This window comes from Acinonyx jubatus, chromosome B1, assembly GCF_027475565.1.
Source record: "Acinonyx jubatus isolate Ajub_Pintada_27869175 chromosome B1, VMU_Ajub_asm_v1.0, whole genome shotgun sequence".
Taxonomy (NCBI): domain Eukaryota; kingdom Metazoa; phylum Chordata; class Mammalia; order Carnivora; family Felidae; genus Acinonyx; species Acinonyx jubatus.
In genome coordinates, this window is record NC_069382.1 from 129,901,375 (window position 1) to 129,914,638 (window position 13,264).

At 37.2% G+C, this 13,264-nt stretch overlaps 1 protein-coding gene across 6 annotated transcripts in view; it reads left to right on the top strand.

Annotated features, from left to right (window-relative positions):
- Positions 1 to 13,264, top strand: part of ABCG2 (ATP binding cassette subfamily G member 2 (Junior blood group)) — a 141,569-nt gene that overhangs the window by 91,161 nt on the left and 37,144 nt on the right. For 4 of the 6 annotated variants that reach the window (XM_053217140.1, XM_015073634.3, XM_027060581.2 and 1 more), the window contains one exon: positions 7,499 to 7,720. The exons of 1 other annotated variant lie outside the window; for it this stretch is intronic. In XM_053217140.1, coding sequence (XP_053073115.1) covers positions 7,518 to 7,720 — 203 coding nt within the window. In that variant the 5' untranslated portion in view covers positions 7,499 to 7,517. Of the gene's footprint in view, positions 1 to 7,498; positions 7,721 to 8,111; positions 8,155 to 13,264 lie in introns of those variants that run through there. One more of the 6 variants, XM_027060591.2, reaches the window with a different exon arrangement.

Genomic DNA, 13,264 nt, shown 5'->3' on the forward strand with positions numbered 1-13,264 from the left:
AGAAGGTTATATAATTCTTAGCAAAACTCAGCTCCTTTAGTATTGACAAGTTTTAGTTTTCTTAGGTAATTAGAGACCTGATAAAAACAAATATAGAAACCCTTGTTTTTCTAAGCAGATAAAGAAAAAAAATGTTGTAATTTCTTATCAAGAGCAGATCAATAATCTAAGTAAGTCTTATCTTTTTAACAGAGAGAAAAACCAAATTTTAATTTTATACTGGTGTACTTTTTTTCATTTTAGGTTTTTATTTCAATTCCAGTTAGCTAAGCATCTAGTATTATATTAGTTTCAAGTATACAGTGTAGTGATTCAACAATTCTATACATCACCCACTGCTCATCACAAGTGCCCATCACCTATTTAATCCATCCTCCCTAGCCTTCTCTCCTCTGGTCAATATCAGTTTGTTCTCTCTAGTGAAGAGTCTGTTTCTTGATTTGTCTCTCTCTTTTTCCCCGTTGCTCATTTGTTTGGTTTCTTAAATTCTACATATGAGTGAAAACCTATGGTATTTGTCTTTTTCGGACTTATTTTGCTTAGCATGAAACTCTCTAGTTTCATCCATGTCATTGCAAATGGTAAGATTTCATTCTTTTTATGGCTGAATAATATTCCAGTGTGCGTGTGTGTGTGTGTGTGTGTGTGTGTATATATATATATATATATATATATATATATATATATAACATCTTTATCCATTCACCAATTAATGGATACTTGTAAATAGCATTGTTTTTTAAATTTCTCTTTCTGTTGCTTAATTATTGGTGTATAGAAATGCAACAGATTTCTGCACATTGGTTTTGTGTCCTGTGATTTTACTGAATTCATGTACTACTTCTAGCAGTTTTTTGGTAGAGTCTTTTGTTTTTCTATATACAGCATCATGTCATCTGACAATAGTAAAAGTTTAACTTCTTCTTTACAGATTTGGATGCTTTTTATTTCTTTTTGTTGTCTGCTGTTGTGGCAAGGATTTCCAGTACTATGTTGAAAAAAAAGTGGTGAGAGTTGGACATCCTTGTCTTGTTATTGATCATAGGGGAAAAGGTCTCAGTTTTTCTCCATTGAGTATGTTAGCTGTGGGTTTTTTGTATATTGCTTTTACGATGTTGAGGTATGTTCCCACTATCCCTATACTTTGTTGGGAGTTTTTCTCATGAATGGCTGTTGTACTTTGCCAAATGCTTTTTCTGTGCCTATTAAAATGATTATACAGTTCTTATCTTTTCTTTTATTGATGTGATGTATCATGTTGATTGATCTGCAAATAGTGAACCATCAGGAATAAATCCCACTTGATGTGGGAATGATTTTTTTAATGTATTGTTGAATTTGGTTTGATAGTATTTTGTTGAATATTTTTGCATCTATGTTCATCAGGGAAATTGTCCTGTAGTTCTCTTTTTTGTGTGGTGCCTTTATCTGGTTTTGGTTTCAGGGTCATGCTGGCCTCATAGAATGAATTTGGAAGTTTTCTTTCCTTTTCTATTTTTTGGAATAGTTTGAGAAGAATAGGTATTAACTCTTCTTTGAATGTTTGGTAGTATTTGCCTGTGAAGCCTGATCTGGGACTTTTGTTTGTTGGGAGATTTTTGATTACTGATGCAGTTTCTTTGCTGGTTATCAGGTCTGTTCAAATTTTCTATTTCTTCCTGTTCCATTTTGGTAGTTTATGCATTTCTAGGAATTTATCCATTTCTTCTAGGTAGTCCAATTTGGTGGCATACAATTTTTCATAATGTTCTCTTATAATTGTATTTATGTGGTGTTGGTTGTTATTTCTCCTCTCTCATTTGTGATTTTATTTATTTGAGTCCTTTCTCTTTTTTTGTTGATAAGTGTGGCTAGAGGTTTACCAATTTTATTATTTTTTTTAAAGAATCAGCTCATTCTATTGTTTTTTTAGTTTCTATATCATTTCTGTCTGCTCTAATCTTTATTATGTTCTTCCTTCTGCTGTTTTTAGGTTTTGTTTGTTGTTCATTTTCTATCCAAGTTTACTTTTAAACTTGTTTATTCTGATCATAGTCATTCCTGACCATGCATCAAATTCTTTTCCCCTTCACAGACCTTCTACAACTTTCCTTTTCTTTTAGACTTTGTCGTAAGCTTTCCCTCTGTAAAACAATCAGTCTTATTTTAGGACAAAATTATTTTTTTTCCTCAACAAAAATGTATTCTCATTCCTTATATCTTTCTTGCACATCTTCTACTTTCCTACATACAGAGTTGCTTTCTTTGTCATTTCCAGCAGTCTCCATTACATTTAGCAGAATTTTCACTCTTAGAAACCTTAGTCTTCAGTGAAAACTAAGTAGTTAGGATTTTGAACTGTTACACTAGAATTCTTTACATTGGCAAATTTATGAACACATTTCATAGTTTTTGGAAACGTGTTTTTTTCACAGTATAATTTTCAATAAAGGATAAAATCATTTAGCAGCAGATCTAAGTATTTTTAGTTTCTCGGTAATAATACAAAAGCAGAAAAGCCTTGTTTAGTAATAAATGTTTCTGGATTTTATCTTATTTGGAAAATTAGATACCCAATGAATTCAACCCAATTTTTCATTTAGCCTAGCAAAAGTTTTAACTTACAAGAGATTTTGAAAGCTATAAACCTTTTTATGTATTTAACCTATTTGCTTTTAACAATTACCCATGAGAACTTCATGGGACAAAATCCAATAGCATTTTAAGTTATTTTTGCTGACAAATTGCAACAGATAGAACACGAATTGAATAAATTCAGGTAGAATAGAAGCTGATTATTACATTTTATATTGATAACTGCAAAAACGTGTCTATTTTAATTAAAGCAGCCACCTTGAGTTAGCTTTAATACTGAATACGTTGCACCTGTGTTCACTTAAAAGTCAATCAGTTTGTTCCTGTTCCCCACTGTCAGTTTTACCTGGGGCTCCTGTGGGGAAGTCTCAAGTGAGTGGTTTAAGTCCAAGGGAGCCCTCGGGCCTCTTCATGCTGATTTGGGAGCTGCTCCAGTTTGGACCTTCATAAGGAGGGGGCCCAATAGCTTGCGGTGCTTTGTGCTCCTCGACAGTGACGGTAGGATGAGCAGGAGTGGATAGCGCACGAGGCCGTGGTATAGGAGCCGCCTGTGTGAGAGACCCGGATGGTGGTACAGTAACAGGACGGGGAGGAGGCAGCAGGAGTGCTGCTGGCGAGGTCAGACGCATAGTCAAAGTTTGGACTAACGTTACTTTATCTCCGTCTCCTGTATTTTCCTCCTGCAAAACCGGCTTTTTTTCTCTGGTTGCTTTTCAGGCCACTGGAGGAGGTGGAGGAGCAGGCAGTGGGTTGGTTGGGCATTGGTCCTGGTGTTTGTGTTTAAGAGGTGTTTTTAGGATTTGCGGTGTTTGCCTGTCTTGCTCCCTTTTTCTTCATTTTTTTGACTATTGAGAAGTGGGTCAGGTGTCTTAAGTCTTTGTCTATCCTTATTTCTTTGGCCCATCACTTGGGTTCCTTGCTGTGAGGCATCTTTATTATGGAGTAATGTAAAAGACAGAGTGTAGGGAATTTTATTCCAGATCATGTGAACTTGAAAAGCATTTGAGTTATTTTTATCTTTCTGAGTTTTAGAATGCCCAGTTTCTAGAGCTCTTGCTTTTAAACTAATTAAATAGAACTCCTTTACAGATTAATTTTAGCAATACCAACTGGAGGTAGAGAAAATACCTCATCTGTAACGCGTATAGACATTTACACAAACAAGGTCCACACATAATTAGCCTCTGTTTCAGTAATATTTGTGGAGAGGACATCTAAGACCCAACTTCCAAATATCCTCCTTTTATTAAAACAAATCTGATTGCAAGACAGCAGGATAATTTCTGGATCCATTAACTAGTTATTTTCCATTTCCAGTAAGAAATGGTTTTGGTTTTGTCCAAACCAAAATGGTTTTGGTTTTGTCCAAAGATAGGAAAAGCTACAGCAACGAACAAACCGAATGAAGCCCAGAGTACCTTTGTGAGCGTTGGGTCCTCCCCCAAAGCCAGGGGTTCACTGATTACACCAAATGGCTTCTTAGTTTCTAGCTGCTTAGTCTTATAGCTGGCTTTCTCTAATAGTGTACACAAGAAAACTAATCCAGACATGTCGAAGAACCCCATTTGGGATTTGAGACTCAGGCTATCCTTAAATTTCCCCATTAGTAAGCACTTGCATGTGTAGGCTCCACATGTATTGTACGTACAGCTTGCCAGAGTTTCCTGTGGGTGGTTGTTGGTTTTCCAGCAGTGTTAGGCTTTTGAAGCATGGTTCCCCATTCGTTTTAGTTTCAGTTTTATTTGTAGAATAAGGCTTGACTAAGATCTAAGGATATCAAGTGTGGTGGGTTGAGAGGGTGCTGCTTGTGAGAGTTACTTCCAAGGACCGTGATACACCTTCTGATGTCTCTGGATTTCTCTCAGTGAGGTAAAAACCATCGAAGGGGCTGGGAGCACTGGATGATCTGTGTTTATGTCTGTGTCCCTGGACCATCCAGTCATTAATTACCTTATTAGATGGAACATTCCTATGGGACCCCTGCAGGTCTTGAGGAATATCCTCTGACACTTCCATTACAGGCTTTCAGTCATCTGAAAGGATCATTTGGCCAGAAGTAGCAAATGTCCCTTGCTGCTTAGAGCTGAGTGATTCAGCGTCTCATATTTCTAACCAGAAAATTTACTCAAGCCTTACACTGAAGGTATAGCAATTAGTATAATGCCAAATTAAAACATCCAGCCCATCAATTCCAACCCCTGTAGGTTATTCCCACCTACAGATCATTCCTGTAACTCTCAACAGCTTGAATAAAAGTCAGGACCATCAACTCAAATTGAGGAGGTGCAGATATCAGGAGAACTCAACCGATATATCTATGAGGTGCTGGGGGTTCACAGGGGTACCTGTGCTGGTACCCAGCGCCTGAGTTGCTCGGAGGTCTTGCGAGAGTTTCTCTAATATCCTGTCCTTCTATGCCAAGCAACATTGATGCAAAATGAACAAATCTTTTTAAAATTTTTAAAGAGAAAAGGAAAGATGAGCCCAAGTTAGCACAATAGCCCAGGATACATAATCTTGACAAAGAAGAGAGTGCTTTGGGGAAGGAACATTTGGTGCAGTGTTATACATGTTTTTTTACATGAAGAGTTACACATCATGATGATGAAGGGCATTCCAGAAAGTTACAGACTTTGTTTTATGTTTTCAGCATGTGCAAGGCTGTATGATTTTAATCTTATGGGAACCAAGAGGTTTCTTTTGTTTTTCCCATCTGTATGTTTGATGTTCCTTTTTGGTTGTTTTTTCAATGAAGCAGACATGCAATGTGTGCTCCAGGCAAAGATAGAGCCTATACTTTGAGGTTTTGCCAAGTCATTTTGACCTTGGTGGGAAATGTAAAGTATAGCTTCCCCTGAGAGCCCAGGAGCAGGGTCCACAAATGTTAAAAGTTAAAAATTTTCTTTATCATTGGCTGCTTAAATATTTGCTCAGATTTTTAGCCTCTAGCAGTTTCTTTCTGCCTGTTTTTTTGTTGTTTTTTTTTTTCTGAAATTTTCCCATGTGTCTGCAATTTGCCTTGAGAGGAAAGGGCACAGAATGCTGGGTTTGCCTTTGCATTCTCTCCTTTCCAGGATTTTGGTTCTGCAAGTCCTGGCTGCTTTGGTTACTCTCATCACACAGAGCTCTTCAAATAGTTATATGTTACATTTTATCTACTTTTACAATGTTCTCTTTGGAGGATGCTTGGTTTGGAACAGCTGCTCCATCATAGTCAGAGAGAAAGTTCTTCATGGATAACTTTCATTTTTATTTTTTTTTAATTTAATTAATTAAATTTATTTTTCTTTTAGAGAGAGAGTGCGCGTGAGCAGGGGAGAGGGGCAGGTGGGGTGGGGAGAGAGAGAGAGATTGAGAATCCTAAGCAGGCTCTATGCTCAGCATGAGCCTGATGTGGGGCTCCGTCCCACAACCCTAGAATCATAACCTGACCCGAAATCAAGAGTCAGATGCTCAAGAGACTGAGCCACCCGGGTGCCCTGATAACTTTGATTTTTAAAAATTAAAACTGGGATGTCAACTATACTCTAACAAACAAAACAGAACACTAAGTTGATGGTCATTTGACATTTCAAACCCTAGTTCACAAGCTGTTAAGTTCATCTTAACTCTTAGTCTAAATCTTTTAATTTTTTTTTTTTAACGCTTATTTATTTTTGAGACAGAGAGAGACAGAGCATGAACAGGGGAGGGGCAGAGAGAGAGGGAGACACAGAATCTGAAGCAGGTTCCAGGTTCTGAGCTGTCAGTACAGGAGCCCAATGTGAGGCTCAGACCCACAAACCACGAGATCAAGACCTGGGCCAAAGTTGGGTGCTTAGCCAACTGAGCCACATAGGCGCCCCTAAACTCCATTTATAAACTTAATACTCTGTTTTTGTTCTAAATTCTATACCTGCTTCATTATTGGTTTTATTTTATTAATAGTTTTTATACTTAATTCTAAAACTTCCTAGAATTTAAATATGTTCACCCATCATGGAAATGATTATGTCATCTCAAACGGTTTTGGAGCTTCTCTTCTTGGCTGATTGAGGGAGCATAACAGTCAGGGATATAGAGTCTGGAGCAATAAATTCAGAGAAATTTCTCTTGTCCCTGACTGCCTGGATTAACTCCCTTTTTATAATAATAACTATGTCAAGAACCCCAAAATGAAACAACAAAAACAGGTGATGGTAATCATATGGTCTGCCCCTAATCTTCAGATGTATCGTAATATGATTTTCAAACCAGGCAAGTCTAACTCCCACTTATCTTTTTCCTGTTTTATGAGTTTTGATTAATTTTTATTGTCTGTATTTACTTATTAGATGTTTAATTAACAACTACTTGAAGTTTATGCATTTGGAGTTGTGTCTGCCCCCCTAATAATAGGTCCCATGGTTGTTCTTATCACAATATAGCCTGTTCATTGGAAATGGAACTATTTATTGCATTGTAGTTTAAAATCGACTTGTTTTTAAAACATGTTTAATAGTGTATTTTATTGAACCCACTGTACCTAAAATATTTTTACTTAAGCATGTAAAAAAAGGATTAATCGGGTATTTTACGTTCTTTTAAAAAATTTAGATCTCTATTTTTAATTTTTCTGAATAGAGATAAAATTGACAAATACCATTACATTAGTTTCAGGTGTACAATATAATGATTTAATATTTATTTATATTGTGAAATGATCACTGTAAGTCTAGTTAACATCTATCACAGTCACAATATTTTTTCTTGTGATGAGAACTTTCAAACATACTGTGCAGTGTTATCATCTGTAGACACCATGCTGTATATTACATTTCCAGGATTTATTTATTTTGTAATTGGAAATGTGTACCAAAATGACTTGTTTTAAGTGTACTATTAACTGGTATTTACAATCTGATTTATCTGGACTATCAACTTATTGTTGCTTTTCCCTCTACAGAAAGGCAGAAACTCTCCAGATGTCTTCCGGTAATGACGAAGTTTTTATCCCAATGTCACGAAGAAACACCAGTGACCTCCCTGGGACAACCTCCAATGACCTGAAGACATTTACCGAAGTAGCTGTGTTAAGTTTTCATAACATCAACTATCGAGTAAAAGTGACGAGTGGCTTTCTTCTTGGTCGAAAAACAGTTGAGAAAGAAATATTAACAAATATCAAGTATGTTCATGAACTTGTATTAAAACAGCTTTATTGACCTACAGTGAGCTTGACAGTTTTGCTTATTGCAAATAAAGGAATTACGTTTGTGTACAACTCTATACAGACATACAGACACGTGCTTTTATTTCTTGTGGCTGAACTTGGAGTGAAGTGGTTGGATCACATATTAGGTGTGTGGTTAACTTTAAAGGAACTGCCAAATTGGGAAAGTGGTTGCTCTATGTGCATCAACTTTTGTTTGAGAAACTGAACAATTAATGTGTCGTTTAATTATTTCTGGGTACACCCTGTGGTTTACTGAATGGGAATGGCTGTATAATTTACTGGTTCTTGGTTGTGGGGATATAATTATCATCTCTGAACTTTAGTTTTCTCATCTGTGGAACAGAGAGAAGACCTGCTATTGTACCTTATGAGCCAGACACTTTTCGGTACTTATGTCCTTTATGTCCTTTATGTCCTAGATGCAAGAGCCAGGTAGTGGAAATGACAGTATATTGTAAAAGTACTTTCGTTTTCAAATACACTTGTTTTAAATGAGTGTTCCATTTATACAGTAATTTGTACCATTTACTTAATGCTTCTCCCCATTACACAGGCAGACAGAGTCTATTTAAATATAAGACAACTATGGCTTAGCTTAAGTGATGCAGTGGAATTCCAAAGTGATTAGAGAAATTAGGAACCAAATCAATACATTTAACTGTATTTTAGAATCCAAATCAGTACAAAACTATGGTTTTCATTCTCTTCATCCAGGGCGAATGCATCATGTTGTGTGGAGTGGGCGGTAGAGTGGGGAGAGAAAAATGAGCATTTATGTAGAATCTAGTTGGTCCCAGATATCTCTACTCTTTCACAAATGATAGCCATCAGGGTTTTAATGTTTTTCTGATGTCTACAGAAGTGAGCTTGATTTTTTCCTGTCTGTGGAGGGGGGAGTGAGCCTAGGTATGCTCAGACAGCATAGTCTGTTTGTTTGTTTAATAGGGGCAATAACTACTCCTAGACAAAGAAAGTAACTTTTTTGGGCTCTTTTATCTGTGGGCAGGGAAACTCTGGGGATCTGAGATCGACTGGGTTACCAGGAGGCCAGGTGCTTTGTAGGATTAGATAGAACTTTGTCCATGGAGTAATACCTACTGTCAAGCTTACTTCCTTGTTGCTTTTGTGTGTTAGTTGAGAAACCCTGAGTAGGAAAATAGGAGAGGAATGGTAGATGCAAAGTTTCCTTTCTGAAAAGCTGATAATTTTTTTGTGGAACATCATAATCAAGAAAATGTTGGTCATGTGGTGCCTGGATGGCTCAGTCAATTGAGTGTCTAACTCTTGATTTCAGCTCAGCCCACGATCTCACTGTTTGTGCGTTTGAGCCACATGACCGGCTCTGCACTGACAATGTGGAGCCTCCTTGGGATTCTCTCTCTCGCTGTCTCTGTCCCTCCCTCACTTGTGCTCTCTCTCTCTCAAAAATAAATAACTTAAAAGAATTAATAGTCAAAAAAGAAAATGTTGGTCACTTCAGATTTTGTGCTAAGTGGAAGGTAACAAAGGACCTGAATATGTGCAAGTTGAATAGATTTAAAATGCGTGCTGTGCAAGCATATATTTATCTTGCTTATGTTTTAAAACTACTAGATTTAGTAACTTGGTACTGTAAAAGTGTCATCTGTTCAAGGCTTCATAAAGTTTTATGTTCACTGGTATGCATTTCAGCAATGGATGAGTTCATCTTTGCGTGCAGAACTAGGTTCATAAAAACTCAGTCAAATCTTGTAATTCTTTATAATTTTATAGTTAAAAGGACAGGTGGGATTGGTTTCCTTGTTTACTCACATGTCTGGTTTAGGGATCACTGAGAAAGGTCATCCCTGTTTTTGCTTCGGTGATTCTTATGTTTCCCCTATCTGTTGATTTCAACTACGTAGAGTTTCTGGGATGGGGAAAGATTGCTTCCATAAACCTAATTTTTGATTTGTGTTTGATAGCACTGCCAGCATTCACAGTAGTAACTGTATTTCAAGAAATCTGATGAGAATCTTGAGTTTTGTTTTTCCTTTGGACATTTTGTAATCTCATTTGTAGATCTAAGTAACTAGAACCTGATTTCCTCTGTGGGGGGAAGAAGACAAAACAAAATCTGACTATTAGCATTCAAAAAGGTAAGATTTTACTTCCTCATGAAAAACCTTTTTGTTACACTTAGTTTGTCCCCATATCCAGTATTTGGGCTTTCCTTCATGAAGGTTGAAGATCTATGGAAAAAATGGTCCATACCAGTAGATGTGTGGATATTTTTTAATCTCCAGGAAAATTTGTTATACTGTTTCAGGATTTTTTAAATTTATAATTTATTTTGACATAATTTAAAAAAGTTTTGAGGTTTATTTTTCAGAGACAGAGAGAGACAGAGCTTGAGTGGGGGAGAGGCGGAGAGAGAGGGAAACAGAATCCAAAGCAGGTTGCAGGCTCTGAGCCGTCAACAAAGAGCCTGATGTGGGGCTTGAACTCATGAACTGTGAGATCATGACCTGAGCCAAAGTCAGATGCTTAACTGACTGAGCCACTCAGGTGACCCTATTTTGACATAATTGTAAACTTAAACCTTGCACTTTTTACTCAGATGCCCCACCTGTTAACATTTCACTGCATTTGCTCATTACTTTTACTCTTCATATACCCATTATCATTAGTATTTTTCTAAAAGCAAGCTGTCCATATGGTGTTTTATTATCCTTAACTCCTTTGGTGTATGTTTTCCAGAAATAAGGATCCTCTTTTATATAACGACTCAGTCATTGTTTTGGAGCAGCCCAGGGGAAGTGCAGCCTCATAGTGAATGCAGTGGTGGGTGCTAAGGGACTGTCAGTCAACCACGCCCTTAACATACTTAACTAACCACCACATCATGTGTCTTTTGTCTCATCCAACCTGGTATTTTTCTGTCTCACCCTTGAACCTTGATTACTTGGTCATGTTGGTGTCTACCAGCCTTTTCCGCCGTAATGTTACCATTTCTACTTTGTAATTGATAAATACTATGAGGGGAGATACTCTGACATTATTCCAAAACTGTAGTCCTCATTAATCTTCAACCCACCAGCTTTAGCCCCCATTGATTCTTCCTTCCCAAGTCAGCAGTAACAATCACTATGATAGTTATTAAAAGGTGATTTTTCTGTTTTCATCCAACTCTTCAGTATGGATTAGATTGTAGTCTACTAAAAGAAAAAAAGCTCTATTCTTCCTTTCTTCATTCATTTCTTTATATCAGTATAGACTCATGTATTTCATATTCAATACCATTCAATAGTATTGCATTATTATCATTATTCTTCTTGATAATCTTACTGTTCCTGATTGGGTCAGTGGGAGACCTTTGCTTTTTTTACCTTGTTCTTTTGATATATTTTCTCATTTGAGTATTTTCTTGGCACAGCAAGAAGTTTCAGACTCCCTGAATACTTACCCTGCTTCAGACCTGAAATTAGCTGTTGTTCCCTTTCATTGAGGATGGTATTTATAAACCAAGATCTGGGTGTTTGGAATGTTCGTTGCCATTGGGATGTCATAGCTTCTAGGCCTTCTCAGTGGGTAGACCTAGGGAACATATATACACACACACACACACACACACACACACACACACATGTGCTTATACATGTACCTAAAGCTTTCTATATCTATTTGTGTATATAGATTAAAACTCATGACTTCTCAGTAATACCTTCAATTCTAATCTTATACCTAGGGTTCTTTCTACATTTCTATTTTTATAAAATATCTCAAAAAGTAAAAAACCTGGTTCTCATTATCCTTAATATACTTACTGATTTGCTTACTTTTCTTATTCCTTAATATAAGTAATTACCCTGCCCTCTAGCTGTCACCTCTGTTCCTTCCATCTCCCTTCACAGCCTGTGTTCTGTTACAGCTGTCAAGAAGTTTTTCCTACTTCTTGACATTTTTTTAAAGTTTGTTTTTATTTTTGCAAGAGAAAAAAGAGAAAGAGCACATGTGTGGGGGGCGGGGGAGGGGCAAAGAGAGTGAAAGAGACAATCCCAAACTGACAATGCAGAGCCCGACATGGGGCTCAGTCTCACGAACTGTGAGATCATGACCTGAGCTGAAATCAAAAGTCAGACGCTTAACCAACTGAGCTTCCCAGGTGTCTTTTGACATTTGTTTTTATTGAAAACTTTTTTTTTTAGCTTTCCTGTAAGTAACTGTCATTTATAAAAATGTAGAGACTCATTTATTCAATAAATTTTAAGTGTCTATGAGGTGCTTGACATTGTATAAGATGTTAGTGACACAGTTATGTCCTCTGTTCCAGAAACCTTCTAGTCTAATGGTGGATTCATACAAGTAGAGGACTTTACTGTTTAGAGGGACAGATAGGGGGATTAGAAGATACCATGAAAGTCCCTAATCCTAAATTGGAGGCCTGGGGGAATGAGAGAGAGAGTGAAGAGTGTGTGTGTAGAATAAGGTAGGGAGGGAAGGTAGCTCCAAGCAGTGGGAATGGCATGGACCTCTTCATGCAATGAGACCAGAGGATTAACCATTATGCACTAAAATGTGATAGATGTGACATGAATCCTTTAGCTAGGTTTCATTTGATGTATTCAATGATCTACCCATTGTACCACTGTGCTGCATGCTATGGTGGGGTGGGGGGTGACACAAGATTGCACCATCTTGTTGACAAAGTTTTACAATACAGTGAGGGAGATTTTCCTGCATATACATGCTGTAAAGCAGTAAATAAGGGTGGGAAATGAGTTTGGACGGATGATAGTAGAGTGGAGGGCAGGGTGGGGAAACAAGGGGATTGTAGACCATAAACCAGAACAAACGTCAACAGACTTTCTATAAAGGGCCTTATAGTAAATATTTTCATCTTTATGGGCCATACATCTGTGTTGCAACTGGTCAATTCTGTCATTGTAGTGTGAAAGCAGCCATGGACGTAAATGAATGAGTGTGGCTCTGTTTCAATGATACTTTGTTTATGAAAACAGAAAACAGGTGACCAGCTCTCTTTTGCTGGCCCTTGGACTGTAAACTCCAGGAGGCCTAGGACTTTGTTTTATTCTCTGTCCCATGTCCTAGAAGAGTGTCTTGTACATACGTAGTAGTCACTGGATAATTGTGTTGAATGAATGGAGGGAGAATTAGCCACTGCTCCCAACTGGAACTCTTTCTTGCGTTTGTGGTTATATGTTATTGTTGTTTTCTGTAATGCTAGCGTTTAGTGCCAAAGTAAGCCCAGCTTGGGGACCTATAAAATTGTCCTAGAGCATTCACATTCAATTTTGGGCTAATCATTTAGGATTAGTTGGTCTTTACTTGAGTAAATATTTTTAAAACCTGGAGATTTTTTCTGATAATGAAGTCTTAGTGAATGACAAGCTTATTTCTGGTCATTTTAGAAACAGTTACTAGGTAGCTATTAATAAAGAAGATGAATCAAGAGCTACAGATAAATGCATCTTGAAAGTTCACTCAGCCAGTATGTCTTTTTACTTTCGGGGATGG